Source organism: Brienomyrus brachyistius, unplaced genomic scaffold, assembly GCF_023856365.1.
Source record: "Brienomyrus brachyistius isolate T26 unplaced genomic scaffold, BBRACH_0.4 scaffold54, whole genome shotgun sequence".
Taxonomy (NCBI): Eukaryota; Metazoa; Chordata; class Actinopteri; order Osteoglossiformes; family Mormyridae; genus Brienomyrus; species Brienomyrus brachyistius.
Window position 1 is genome coordinate 2260717 of NW_026042329.1, and position 15687 is coordinate 2276403.

The 15687-nt window shown below is 42.3% G+C and overlaps 1 protein-coding gene across 4 annotated transcripts in view; it reads right to left on the reverse strand.

The window, feature by feature from the left end:
* LOC125724050 (tripartite motif-containing protein 16-like) overlaps positions 1-15687 on the reverse strand; it is a 121736-nt gene that overhangs the window by 44907 nt on the left and 61142 nt on the right. Inside the window, exons 4-5 of one of the 4 annotated variants that reach the window (XM_049000982.1) lie at positions 11426-11585; positions 10822-10881 (exon numbers count right to left, since the gene is read on the reverse strand). In XM_049000982.1, coding sequence (XP_048856939.1) covers positions 10822-10881; positions 11426-11585 — 220 coding nt within the window. Of the gene's footprint in view, positions 1-1173; positions 2341-2383; positions 2944-10821; positions 10882-11425; positions 11586-15687 lie in introns of those variants that run through there. The other 3 variants (XM_049000980.1, XM_049000981.1, XR_007387128.1) reach the window with 3 other exon arrangements.

A 15687-nucleotide genomic window follows, 5' to 3' on the forward strand; every position in this document is an offset into this window, starting at 1 on the left:
TTAGTTTTAAAATGGAAATTAGGGATTTCCTCAGTCTGGTGAACATCCTGCCTGGACGCCGGCCACTGCGATGGTATACATGAATAGGGTGAATGGAATGATATATGTGGAGTTTCAGAGTGTGTATGTGAATGTGTGTGTGTGTGTGTACGGGTTTGTATTTACCGCATTTGTGAGGAACAAACATCCCAACAATGTGTCAAAACTGGTTACTTTTTAGCGTGTGGGAACATTTTTCAGCTCTTCGCAATATAATCTTCAATTTTACAAAAATCTATGAATGCAATCAAACAATGAATTTAGCCAAAAGTCTTATATTTTGTTTGGTTACTTATGGTTCAGGTTAGAGCTGGATTAAAGATACGGTTACCTTAGTTAGGATTAGGGGTTTGCCCAGAGGAATGACAGTGACAGTCAGTCTTGTGACTGTGAAAGGACAGTTTACATGCGTGTCACACGTGTGTCACAGTAACTGGACACAACTGTGATAATTTGTATGCTTTTGGAGACAAAAATGTCTGTGTTTCTGTCACCAGAGGGATAAATTTTCCTGTTTGCATGTGTGTCACCGTCTGTAAGTGTATCACAGATGTGAGAGAAATGCTTGTGCATATAGGCTGTAAACCCTCATGCATTTCAGTCTCTGTAAGTGTTACGTTCCGGCTGCTGTCAGACGCAGCATAAACGGACTCAGACCCAGGATGGTTGGATTGTCAGGGGTGATTTATTAACAAAGAGCACAAACAGGAGAGAACAGAACAGAAAAGGAGAATGAAACACTGATGCAGAGCCGAAGCCGGCGTGGTGGCTGCCACAGGATCGATTCCTCCCCCCTTAGCCGGGGACCCACCTCATACACCCACCCCCAGGGGAACAAGTGCACCACGTCTAAATTAGACAGGGGGGAGAGAAACAAACACGCCGCCAGCAGAGGCAGCAGCACAGAATGTGGAACTCGTCACTAGAGGGAGTAAGAATCCACCTTCCCATTGTGTTCAGGGGTATATCTGTATTACTGCAGTGCCACTGTGAGTGTATTGTGGGTCATATTGTGGCTGATAATCTTATTCTTAAACTGTGTAGAATAAAAAAAGAACTAATATATATATATATATATATATATATATATATATATATATATATATATATATATATATATATATATATATATATATATGCAGTACTGTGCAAAATGATCTCCATGTTGATTTAAACCTATGATATTATGTCTGTCAAACTGTTTGCCCTTAACCATTTCAAAATCTCTCCTAAAGTCATCCCAGTATTGGCAGTATTTTCAATATACTCATGTATTTTTTGACATGACCACTAGCTCACCTCATATAGCTAATCAATACCTCAGTGACTTTTCAAAACTAGTTTCATTAATTAAGTGAGTTGGTGGTAAAATTGAACAAATACATGAAATGGCCGAGGTGAACCTGAGGAGAGGTTTAGGAACCATATTGGTGCTCATCTAGCCATCCAACAAGATATCAGTAACTTTTTGGAGAACATAAGAAATTCGTTTTAGTTTTTTTGTTTTACTCATAATTTGCACGTTCTAATATAAAATTTTCTTTTTCATACTGAGAAAATATAAATTTACTACCCAGATAAATAGCTTTAAACATTTCCTATGACTCCCTAAGACTTTTGCACAGTACTGTATATATCTCAGGATTCCTAATGAAACAGGATTTATGTGTTATTTCTGGTAATTGGTAATCACCTACACTACTTCACTGATGATCAGGTGCTTTTCTGTTGTTGTACTAACGTGCCTTATTAAGATTTGATGTTATTTATGTTTACTTAGTTAATATATGATTAATTTGATTATATTATTATCTTTACTAAGTTACCTCAGGACCGCTGTAGGTTTTGAGTTAATAAACTGTCTGCCGTCTGCCGCCCCCTGCTGGCCAAAGCGTCGCCGCTGCGATATCAGGCTGCTGCGCTCAGTGAGCAGAGAGCGCGGATTAAGTCTGTTACTCAGTTACGTTCTGGGCAGCGCGGAACCGGGACATTAATGGGATAGAATAGGAAGCCTTTATTGTCAGTGTACAGGTAGCAAATACAATATATAGACAGAAATATAAAATATACATATAGAGGGGAGGGGAATAAATTTCATTACATTTTATTTTATTCAGAATCAGAATTCAATCTATTGGTACAACTGCATGTACTATGAATTTGTTTAGGCATTTTTGGTGCATTTACAGACAACATAGAACATATTGTATGTTTGTTCAGCTTACAGAACCAAATTACTTGTTTTTTTTTAACATACATCACACGTCAGACAGAGTAAAAATGGTTATACTGAGATTTTAGCTTTTTGCCACGGAGAAGCAGCGACATGTGACACTCTGATAAGGTAAAAATGATTCCTCCAGCACACAGTGAGCTATCCCAGCATGCACAGCGACACGGAGGAGTCTGGATAAACACAAAACCCTGGATAGAGGGGCTCAGTGAATGAGGTGAAGCTGTACAGGAGGGTCAGTCCATCAGAGGAGACTCTGTAGAAGGACAGAGTACCAGCCGCCCGGTCCAGATACACTCCTACTCTGCGGGAGCCTGAGGGCTTTATGGGTATGTCAGTCTCTTTATTATTGTGCCGAACAGAGTAACTGTGAGGATCACAGCACAGCATCCATGACTTGTCATTGGCTCCAAGCCGACAGTCAGCACTCCCTCCTTTCCTCCCGATCCCTTTATAAGTCACTCCTATCCGGGCTCCATTTCCACTCCACTCAGCCTCCCAGTAACAGCAACCAGTCAGACTCTCTCTGCACAGAACTTGGGGGTAGTAGTCAAATCTCTCTGGATGATCAGGATATGGCTGCTCTGCCCCCCGTGTCGCCTTCCTGTTCCCCTCTGACAGAGACAGTTCTCTGTTTGCTATGTTGGGGTCCAGCGTCAGCTGGCAGGAGTCTGTAGGCAAGAGGAAGAGCGATTAATCCCGTGACGAAGCCCAGCATCTCCATCATTATCACTGTCACACCTCACACACTCACTCACACAGAACTCGCTCCAATACACACATTTTATTCCCAATATACTCATGTAGCCGCCCGAGTCTGCGGCGCTCCGGCTGCCCCCTGCGCTGAGAGACACGCCGCCCTGAGAGACCCGCTGGGGACCCAACTGCACTTTAGCCTGCGCTCTATTATTCTGTACGATACATAAAATATAAAAAGTCAAATATGTGAAATACCTCAGGAAATGGACGCCCGCGCGAAGCCGGCGGGAAAACGCGCCAAAATGATGCGCGTGTTAAACTAATGGCCTTAATTACAGGTAAATAAAATTACAAACAGCATTCATCAAACATATTAACCATAAAATTACACAACAAAGATTACCACTAAAAGTGAGTTTCTCTTTAGATCACAATATGAATTTCTTTTAATCCACTTTGGACACACAACTCTCTCCAGCAGCGCGCCGACGCGACGCTCCCAACGCGGACGCATCTAGGCTGGTTCTCCGCAAAGCGCATCACCCGCGTATTACACCGCGTATGCGTACATGGAAACGTTCATTTCTCTGGTCAAGCTGTGTACTTTGCACATGCGCACGTGTCCTATTTAAGTATTATTAGTAGTAATTCTGATATTCCCTGCACACGTACCACAGTCGCGAGGTCTATTTATGTTTCCCTACGTTTTACAAATTCAGAGCGGCAGTTCACGGGGCTGCCAACTTTGATCAACTGGCTGGCGTGAGATTTTCAATTCGGGACAAGTCTACACACATATGCATACACATTTATATGTATATGCAAACTACAACAATCCTCATCAAAATAATCTATGTTGGCGTTTAAAGACGAATTTGGAGTGCGGCAGGCGGTCGTCCGCGGAGGAGTAAAATGCATCATAAAAGTCTACACAAACACGTCCGCTTGTACGTGCGCGGAGAGGTACCAGTCTGGCCGCCAAATGTTTTTTGTGTCTTGATTCCGGCTTCGTCTGTGCACCTACATGAGGATAACAAGACGCATGCGCGACGTGCAGTGCCACCAGAAATTGGGGTGGCAGTATGGTCACGTTTTGTCACGGAACATTTTCTTTACTTACGGTACAGATAGTATTACAGTAGCATTTGATTTTTTTAAGAATGAGTGTGCAGAAGAGCTGTATATTTTCACAGACAAGAAAAAAATATTCCGAACACTATTGTGTCCTTCTTTGTACAGCATCTTCAAAATTCAATGGCAGTACAAGTTTCTAAGAAAGCAGTGTCATGCGTACAAGGTACAATGAAATTCTAACCTGAAATTCTTACTTGCCTGCTTTCATAAGCAGCATTATTTTTCATACAGTTCCATCCATCCATCGATTTTTTTGCCACTTATCTAATATATAACATATAATCTATATATAATGTAGTATAATATAATCTCTCTGGGTCTGCCCCCAGACCTCCTTCCGGTTGGACATGCCCTGAAACACCTCCCCAGGGAGTCGTCCAAGAGGTATCATAGAACCATCAACTGACTCCTTTCAATACAGAGAAGCAGCGGTTCTACTTTGAGCCCGGATGTCTGAGCTCCTCACCCTCTCTAAGGCTGAGCCCAGACACCCTGCTGAGGAAACTCATTTCTGCTGCTTGTATTCACAATCTCATTTATTCGGTCATCACCCAGAGCTCATGGCCATAGGTGAGGGTAGGAACGTAGATCAACCGGTAAATTAAAAGCTTCACCTTCCAGCTCAGTTCCCTCTTTTTGCAAATTGCTGCACTGTGATCAAGACTCTGAGATCAAAGTCAAATTGAACTTTATTGTCATCTGCACCATATATAAGTATAGAGAGAGATGAAATGGCGAAGCTCAGGGCCCACAGTGTAAACATAAACTTAGTCCAATATAGAAAACAAGACAAGACAATGTGCAAAGGACTTACAGGACAGTGCAACTGAGGAAGAGGAGTAGATTGTGCAATATACAGTAATGTGCAATATTGTTAGAACTATATTAAAAATATGTTTTTTCTGTAGTCAGTTAGACCTGAATTTACCATCATGTACACTGTAACAGCCTGAGTTCACATTGTAAACAGTGTATGATAATAGTAGTAACAGCAGTAACACGTCTAACATGTATAACAGCTGAAAATAGGAACAGAAGCAGAATAATGGGGCAGACAGAGAATAATGGGGATTCTTATTATTGCCCCCATGTCAGAGTGACAAAGTGTTAAGTGCAGTGCAGCGCTTAAGGGTCGGTCTGTGGCCTTTAGTTATGGGGTAAAGGGGGGGGGGTTAAGGTAGTGATGAGGCAGAGTGAGGGCTATGTGAGCACTTCCCTCGTCATCCAGGGCCTTTGGTCGGCTCTCGTGGTCATTGATCACAGACTTTATATACACCAGCTGGCCACACTCTTACCGACTGGTTTGTTGTGCTTCAGCAGGGATTTATACACAGGAACCATGAACGCAGTGACATGGTCTGAGTAGCCGAGGTGGGGGGGGAAGGGCCTTGTAGGCCTCACAAACGTTTGTGTGAACATTGTCCAGACAGATTCTCTCTAGCTGTGAAGTTCACATGTTGGAGGAATTTGGGTAAAACTGGCTTCAGATTTGCTTGATTGAAGTCTTCAGCAATGATGAAAAAAGACTCTGGATTAGCTTAAGGACCTAGTTGTAGGATTGGAACTCGGTGGTTAAGTGAGGAGTGTCTGTATAGAGATGCTGCAGCAGGGCTACAAAATTAGCAGCTCACTGTGGAGGCTGCGATTGTACAACATTTTTCCCCAGCTTTATTAAACATCCATCCATCCATCCATTTTCCAAACCACTTATCCTACTGGGTCGTGGGGGGTCCGGAGCCTATCCCGGAAGCAATGGGCACAAGGCAGGGAACAACCCAGGATGGGAGGCCAGCCCATCGCATCAGGTAATATATGATGAAATTATTCATATACTTTTATACTAGCCGAAAGCGGGAGAAAAGAGAAGAGAAAGAATAAGGAACGGACAAGAAAAAAGAATGAAGGAAAGAGAGGGAGAGGGCAAATACAGTTCAAAGTCATTTTCCACACTTTTGCCCAGAATCAAAGCTAGAACTTTATATTGGATGCCAATTATCAACTAAAAGAAAGTCTGTATTAGGTTTTAAAATTATATTGATTATGCTTTGGCATAATTTGGCAGGAAGTACTGAGTTTATTATGCTCTCATTTTATATTTGCCGTAAGAAAGGAGCAAGATTTTCAGTGAAAGGTTTATAAAATTCTGAGGTTAGACTGTCTGTTCCCGGCGATTTATTATTTTTTAAGCAATTTATTGCTGCAGACATCTCAGTTAAATCAATTGGGACGCCACAAAGTTCACGATCCGCATCAGTTATTCCCATGATGTTTGAGAAGAAATCAAAAATCTTCAATCAAGACTAATGACATGCAAATTATTAAAGTAAAGCAGAATTTGGCTATTTTCTTGATGTCATGTGCGACATTTCCATAAATCCTCGCCCGCATAATGCTGTTGTTCCTGACTTTCCAGCCTAAAGAAATAGGCTGAGTTCTGCTCACCTTGTTCAAGCCATTTTTGCCACAATCTAACAAAGGCTCCTTCTGCCTTATGTTTATATATAATCATCCAATTTATTCTGTAAGTTACCTCCTACATTATTTTCTGTATCAGTAAGATGGTTGACTGGTTTGCAGGTTAAAGCAGTAAATCTGATTTATAATTTAGTTTTCTTCATCTCTTCCAATTCACGCCAAGTCACTACTAAACCTTCTGACAAATTTTGTTACATCATGTTATTATTGCAATACTTTTTTTCTGTATTGGGTCTGTTCTAGTGTAAGTCAATTATTCATTCTGTATTTAAAATAGCTTCTTTATTTTTCAAGATTGAACTGTTTAATTTCCCGTTTGAAGATATTTTATATCCAGTAGACGATGACAAAGATTGCATGTTCTCCCCATGTCGTCGTGGGGTTTCCTCCGGATACTCCGGTTTCCCCCACAGTCCAAAGACATGCTGAGGCTAATTGGAGTTGCTAAATTGCCCATAGGAGTGCATGTGTGAGTGAATGGTGTGTGAGTGTGCCCTGCGATGGGCTGGCCCCCCATCCTGGGTTGTTCCCTGCCTCGTGCCCATTGCTTCTGGGATAGGCTCCAGACCCCCCGCGACCCAGTAAGGATTTTCCGGTTTGGAAAATGGATGGATGGATGGATAGACGATGACAATATGGATACCTGGATGTCAATGGCTTGGTGGTCAGAAAATGGTGAAGGTATAATGTTTGTTTAAATATTTCCTAATTCATTAGAAATAAGCCAAAAATCAGTTTGCGGCTGATTTGAAAAGGTGCTATTGTTTTATCTCTTGTTTAATCTCTTCCATCATTTTTTTCTTTTTTCACAGCCTGTCATCATGACTATGTATAATTATTGCAGTCACTGGATGATTAAATAAAACCAGACAGTAGTAAAACTGCATGTAGTTCATACTACACGGTAAACAAAACAAGTCGGTTTGCAGCTCTACTCAAAGCGTGTTCTTCAGAGCGCCATCTTGACTCCCTCGTCCTTGTACAACATTTAATGCCACAACCTCATACTAACAAGTGAGACTGGAAACGAAGGAACCGACCAAGATGGTTTTCTCGCACTGCCCCCCGGTGGACATGACCTTCAGTCCTCCAGATAGATGTAAACTACGCACGCAAGTGCAGTCGCGCTGTGTGAAGTCATGGCCCTAAAGCACAGACTTAGGAGATATTCAGTGTCACAACCAGTTTGGGGAAGACTGCAGGTGCCATCTTAGGACAATATTAATGAAGCAAATGTAAAGGAAGGAAGCCCCCCCCCCACCTGCCCCGGACCTCACTGCCCATAGATACCGTAGCTCACACAAGATAAGGATGCAGATAAAAGGTCTTGACAAGCTCTTACTGAGTGATACCAAAAGTTCCTGCTACCCAAACAAAGCGAGGGCAGTTTCCCAGCTTTCAGCATTATAGTGCATGATGACATCTAGGACAGGCTGGGCCCTTACCCCCCCCCCCCCCCCCCCCGCTTACTTGGTTTGGATCCCCTGCTATAGCTACAGCCCACACTAGGCAGTGAGGAGTAGCCCCAGTGTCAGCCATTCCTGCTCTGACTGACTTCAGAGGGAACAAAGTGCATCAAAGCCCACAGCTACTCTCTCTCATCTGACTCCTGTTGTGCGTCACCTACACACTGGGTCAGACAATGTGTTTGATACATTAAACTGATCTTTACTGAATATCAGGTCTGTGGCTGGAAACTCATTATTAATGACTGATTTAATTATCAAGATAAACTTTGATTTTTATGCTTTAAACTGAAATGGGGTCAAATGAAAACTATGCAGCAGCCCTAATCAAACCAGCTACTCCTACTTGCCCTTTATCAGTGAGACTAGAGCACTTAGGGAAGGAGGTGGAGCAGCCGCCTTATTTAATGGGTTTGAATTATTTTTACAAGTCAGGCACTACTTTCTGTCAGAAGGGTAATTATGAATCTGAATGAACAGAAATTACATGTGGAGTTCCTCAGGGGTCTGTTATTGGCAGTGGGCAGTGGTGGCTTAATGGTTGTTGGCTTGAATCCCCGACCAGCAAGGCACCGCTGAGGGACCCTAAGCAAAGCACTGCTCTCAGGGCGCTGAATTAGCTGCCCCTTGTTATGTCACCATGTCACATATGGGTTAAATGCAGAGGACACATTTCGGTGTTGTACACTGTGTGCTGTGGTGTGTCAACACTGATCACCAATTACAATTCTAATCCTCACCGAGCCTCTTTGTTCAACATCTACATGCTTCCATTTGCTCAGATTACGGAACACTATAAAATCTCTGGAACACTTAAGGCCATGTTGTTAGTAATTAAAAAAAAAAATCACAACAAATAATAATCCATTGTAATGCGTTATAATCATGGCTTTAAATATTTATCAAAAGGCATAACACATTTTAGGCATGCTTATTATGCATAATGAATTATTTAAGAAGCTCTCATTTTTAATGCACTATAAATACCTTCATAATGCATTATAATGGTCGGTATAAGCATTAAGGATGTTTTGTATTGCATTATGAAGGTATCTATAGTGCCTTATAGTTGAGTGTGTCATAAAGCATTCATAAAGCATTATAATGATGGGTATAATGTGTTATGCTTTTTCATAAATATTAATAGCTGTGTTTAGAATGCTTTATGACTGCAGTATAATTAAGCAATGACATATGAGAAGATACTCTGATATATCATGGCTGTGATTCGGTCAAAGGCACAATGGCAGCTTATAAAAACTTATTCTGGAACAGAAAAGAACAAATCCCACAAAACGGAATACATATGAACCTTTACTCTCACTGTCACCTATGTTCATTTTTTAAACTGGTGGAGACGCAGGCAGCTTCTGAAAAGGCATCAAGTGACAACCAGCCCAGCACCGGCTCCATGTTGGTGGAAATGAGGCATCAGTACAGTGTTCCCAGGTCCAGCCCAAGGTCTGCTTAAGATCCACCCAACGGAAGCTGAAACCAGCCCAATAAGAGAGAGAGAGAAGGATTTCTCTCTAAACCAGATACGGAAAAGCTTGTTCATGTGTTTATTTCCAGCAGGCTAGACTATTGAAATGGTGTCTTTGCAGGTCTTGGTAATAAATCAGTCAGACAGCTGCAGCTCATCCAGAATGCTGCCACCAGAGTCCTCACTAACACCAAGGAAGTGGAGCATATCACACAGGTCCTTAGTCACTGCACTGGCTTCCTGAGCATCATAGGATTAATAATTAAATATTACTTGTGTACAAGGCACTAAATGGCACTAACTTCCTTGAACCTTGTGAAGCATCCAGACCCCTGAAGGTTTACTCAGTGTCCCAGAATGAAGACCAAACAGGCTGAAGCAGCTTTTAGTCTCTGTGCTCCCTGTCTGTGGAACAAGCTTCCTGAAGACCTGAGGTCTGCTAACACTGTCAGCTCATTATAATCAGGGCTTAAAACGTTACTGTTGCTGCTTTGTTTCAATAAATTAAATTAGCAGGAGTTTAGTTATACGCTGCCTCTACAATGTCACTTCTTTTTAGTTAACTGTTTGTTTTTTGGGCTTTTAGACTTTTTAAAATTGTCTTTTAAATTGACAATTGTCACGATCTCGCTGGACGCGGGTAATCGCACAGGTGGGCGAGCGAGCGGAATGCAGGCAAACAGGCAGGATTCAGGGAATACGGGGGTTTAATGGGGAGACTCAGGACTAAAAACATCTAACGCCGACTAACATCAATGACAGACAAGGGAAACAGGTAAGACCAGGACTTAAATAGGACAGGACTAATCAAAGTAAGTGGACAAAGCTGGAGACGATCAGGGAAGCACACGTAGGTAATCAGGGGGCGTGGCACACACGAGAAGCGGACGAGCCGGGCATGACAACAATGAACGTGTTTGTAAGTCCCACACCAAAGTTCCGAAGTACTGATAAAGTATCCCAGCTCCAATGGTGCTTTTGGTACTGGAACTTCTGGTACTGGTACTTGACCAGAAGTCAATGGAAAAGGGAAAGAACCAAAAGCACCGTACCTGGTTCAGTGGAAAAGCACCCTGAATAAACTTGCCTTACTTAGCAATTGGATTCAAAGTCCACTGAGATAAAAAGCTCATGTAAATGTGAAAGACCAGGAGGCAGCGGGAGAGAGAAAGAGAAGCTCCTCTAGCAGAAGAAAATGAAAGACAATAAAACACAATAAAACACAATAAAGCACAATAAAACACACTCCACCTCATACAGGGAGAGAGAAGCGTGTGTGTGAACAGACTCACATTGTAAGAATTCTGCTCTGGTCCTGGGCACTAATACCGGTAGGATGGTGTCTTTGGTAACTAGAAGGAGACAGAGAGAAAAAGGGATGTGAGTAAAAGGAATTTACTTGTGGGAGATGGACTTCACTCTCTGTGGAGATAACAGCAGTGGGGTATTATCATTATGATGGACAATAACAGGCATTTTAACAAACTGCAAATCATGGTAAATTACACATAATACATATTTTTGGTTTTTGTAATGTAGAAGAAACATGTTTCATGTGATCTGGGTTTTGCAGCCAGTAGAATGTGAGGCTCTTTCACCAGTTATCACAAAGATTTAAACTTATTGAAAACAAACTGACTTGGTCACACAAATGTGAGGCTGACTGCACTGCATACTCTCTCTGCGTGGTCCACATCGGGGGGCAATCTTACCCGCAAAGTGCCAGTGTGTACGCAGGTCTTTGGGGTAACCTTTTGGTTAGCTGTTCAACCCCAGGTGTGAGACCCTTCAGCCAATCAGTCCTCTAATTAGTAATCCAGCAAAACCAGCCCTTTCTGGGTAAGACTGGCCAGCCCTGGTCTATATTAACATGAACAGACTAGAAAATCTATTAACCTGGGTGATGGATCTCTGCCATTTTCATTCTGCAAACATTCTCCAGTTGGTCTTTCAGCTCAGAAACCGCCTTCCTCAAATTCCCAAAATCAGATCTTGGACTGACAGAGGTTCTGGGTCCAAATCCAGCTTCAGGAGTGACAGGAAGAGCCTGGCGCCTCTACAGACACACAGTCTGATTAAACCGCTTCATCAATACAAATGTGTATTGCAATCTAATTAACAGAACCATTAACATCTGACCAATGACAGACTAGCTGAAATACAAATGGCAATATGCATTCATTTGAATACTCTGGTTTTCTTATTGCCAAAGTAGCTGTTCTGTTACCTGGAGGAAATGGATGTGATCCTCTGTGTGTGAAAGCTGCTCCAGCTCAGAGTGTCTCCTCTTCAGTTCATCAATCTCCAGCTTCAGTCTCTCCATGTCTCCTTCAGCCTGACTCACTGCAGCCTTCTCCTGATCTCTGATCAGCTTTGTCACCTCAGACCGTCTTCTCTCAATGGAGCTGATAATCTCAGTGAAGATCCTCTCGCTCTCCTCCACTGCTGACTGTGCTGAGCTCTGTTGGTAATACAGGGAGCAGAGGACGGTAAATTACAATTGGCCCCTTTTGAGACTCCAGAGAGCCTCATTGTACAATAGTGATGTGAGCTGACAGGAGGTATAAAAACAGCACAGGACTGGGGTTTGGAGCGTCACCATGCTGGATGCCTCAGGTACTGAAACCCAGCCAGCACTGATTGGAAATGATCACTCATTAAGCTCATACACTGTCAGCTGCAGGGATTTGGCAGAGACTGGTGGCTGTAAGGGGCAGGTTGGTTGTCACCATTAGGTCTCAGTTTCATAGGTGACTTTCTTGGTGTTTATTTGCATTATGCTGCATTATGAAAAGCTGCATTTTTCTCAAATGGGCATTTATGGTATTTTTTTAAATAAATAAGCTACTACTGCTGCAACACTTGGTTAAACTCTGTAATCTAGCAACTTTATCCCACTGACCCAGAATAACCCACAGCAGCATTAATTTGATTAATCCGCGCAAGTCTGTAAATCTGCAATCTGTTGAATCTGAAAGAAGATTCAATATGATCACAAGCCAGCTGTTATCTTCTCCTCAGGTTCATACTCACTGTGATTGAGCCCACAGCCTCTCTCAGCTCCTGCAGCTCCTTCTCTCTCATCTGAATTCTCTGCTGAAATTCCCTCTGTGTTTCACCCATTTGTTTCTACAGATAGGAAACAATACGACAAAAGAAGTTTGTTTCATTAGCTGAGATCACATTCATTTATCATCCTGTCCAGGGTGGACCCCAGCCTTGGGCCCTATGCTGCCTGGGAAAGGCTCCAGGCACTCCCCCTGACCATGACCCAGATTACCGGTTAGGAGATGGATGGATGGATGGATAGATGGATGGATGTTCGTAAATGATTTATTGACTGTAGGTAGGATAAACTGGACATAGACCCTTTGGTCCTGTTTCCACCTGGTATTAACATGCATCCTGGGTGATCCAATCACAAGTGGACAGCGCTAATTACCCAGGATGCATTGAAGATGCATTGAGATCCGATCACTCAACCCACATTGGGAGGTGGTCTGGGCTGCATATGGCCACATTCTTATAGCAAGGTGAAGGCGAATGTGTCCTGGGCTGCACTGCAGGACCGGCTACTCAACTGACGTCCTATTTGATTGATGTCAGATCGCATGTCAGTTGAGAATGGGCCACTGTGTAGTAAACTGTATTCTGAACAACAATAATGCAGGGGTGCATGCGCGAGTGCTGACCCGCGGCAGTGACATTGTGTATGTTTGTCTACTTCGTTGCATGATAATTATATTTGACAATACGCTGATTAAGATTGCTATACTTATTTTTTGCCCTTGTAATAGTTTGGGATATTGTAAGCGGACATGGAGGAGAAATGTGTTACTCGAGGCATGGCGATCCGGTATCCAACGCTCGTGTCTATACCAGGGAGGAACTACTGAATCTCCGGTATTCCCTCAAAGGACCTCCGAAATTTCCCCTTAGCCCTCCTGGAATAATCTATTCTCGATGGAGCATTAAGAAGGAGGTGGGATTCGGAACAGGCTTAAATGCCGTGGAAGCCGCTTCCCCCTTCCGACAGTAACTCTTTCCAACGTGAGCTCGCTACTGAACAAAATGCATGAACGTGCTGCACTGATAAAGTACGATAGGGATTTCAGCAAGGCTAACCTGATCTGCTTTACTGAGACATGGTTGAACGAGGATGTCAATAATATCAGTTTAGATGGATATTCTCTAGTTCGCTGTGACCGGGATATAATACAGACGGCAAAGCGAACTGGAGGTGGACTGTGTATGTTCATAAACTCCAGCTGGGCAACAAATATCACGGTACGTGACATCGATTGCACCACTCATTATGAATTAAAGACTGTTTCATTCAGACCGTATTATTTACCTCGTGAGTTTGGTCAGATAACAGTGATCTTGGTGTATGTGCTGAGGCCAGACTTTAAACTCGCGGCAGAGAGGATTGCTGCTAAGTATTATAAGGCTCTACATTACTCTGCTGATGATCCCGTCTTCCTACTGGGAGATTTTAACAGATGTGATGTCTCTGCATTACTGCCTAATTTGGAACAATATGTCACATGTCCTACAAGAATGAACAGAACTATAGATTTATGTTACGGGAACGTGGAAGGTCCTTATGCTTCCCGGTCCCGCCCACCTTTGGGACTGTCAGATCACAACGTCATCCACCTTTTACCAAAGTATCGACAATCCTTAAAGAGAACTAAACCGACTGTTTTGCACTGTCAAGCCTGGACAGAAAGCTCGGTGGACATACCGAGGGGCTGTTTTGAGGCAGCGGAATGGGATTTGTTTCTAAGCGATAAGGACTGTCAGAGCAATTATGAACTATTAAATGACACCGTAACTAGCTATATTAATTTTTGTGTGGACTCAGTAATTGGAACAAAAGAAATTAAAATCTACCAAAATAACAAACCATGGGTTAGTAAGAAACTTAAATACCATCTAAATGTGAAGAAAATATCTTTTATGCAGGGTGACTTAGGAAGAATAAAGGAGCTGACAAAGGACACTAGACGATTAATAAAAAAGCCCAATTGAATTATGAAGACAAGGTTGAGGAGAAACTGAAGAGTGGAAAATCATTGGACATAAACAACATCAACTCTCCCACCTGTACTCACAGATTTTGACAAAAAAGGCACAACAGGTCTATCAAGATTTCACTCAGCCACTTCACTGTACCTTCCAATCATCAGGCAGGAGACTTGTAGTCCCATTAGCTAGGAAAAAAGGCTACAAGCGGTCATTCATCCCATCGGCTGTAACCATCCTGAACAAAGACTATTTTTCTTAGATAAATGAATTAGCGGCTAGTTTTATTTTATTGGTATGTTATGTATTTTGTTTTAAATGCATTTATTTATGTTAACTTTCTCGCTTGGAGTAAACTGGACTGATACTTTTAGTTGCATTGACATATGTTCATTGTGTATAGTGTTGCTTGTATTGTGTGTTGAATTTGTCACTGTCAAAGATGAATTTCCATCTGATGTAAATTTGATGGACATTAAAGATGTATTCTATTCTATTCTATTCCATCTTTTCTCCTGCAATACTGAAAAATTAGAATCTGCTGGGATGTTGGTTTAATATTTAATATCCTCGTGTGTGCCACGCCCCCCTGATTATCCACGTGTGCTTCCTTGATCGTACCCAGCTGTGTCTTGTTATTTTGATTTGATCCTGTCTTTTTAAGTCTAAGTCTAGTCTGTGTCCCTGATCTGTCATTGATGTTAGTCGATGTTCGTGCTTCGTTCCCTGATTAAACCTCGAGTTCTGCCCTGTATCCTGCCTGCCTGCCTGTCCGTGCGCTGCCCGCTTTTCGGCGAACACAACAATTATTAGTCATTATTGTGTCCAAGGTTCAGTTTAATTGTATGAATACATAATATCAGATTTGGGTGAGGGTATTACCCAATAATCTGTATAATTTTCCCAGTATGGAGACCAAGAAACAAATGATTGATGAGGCTTTGGTCAATATGCACAACCCTTCACCATAGTGGATAACGCTGGATTTAGGGAGTTTGTGGGCATCCTGGATCCAACCTACATTCTCCCATACAGGCAAACATGAAAGGGTTTGGTGACAGAAACATTTAAGATAGAAAAAGAGAAAGCAAAGGAAGAGGTGAGAAAGGCCAAAGCAGTAAGACTAACAT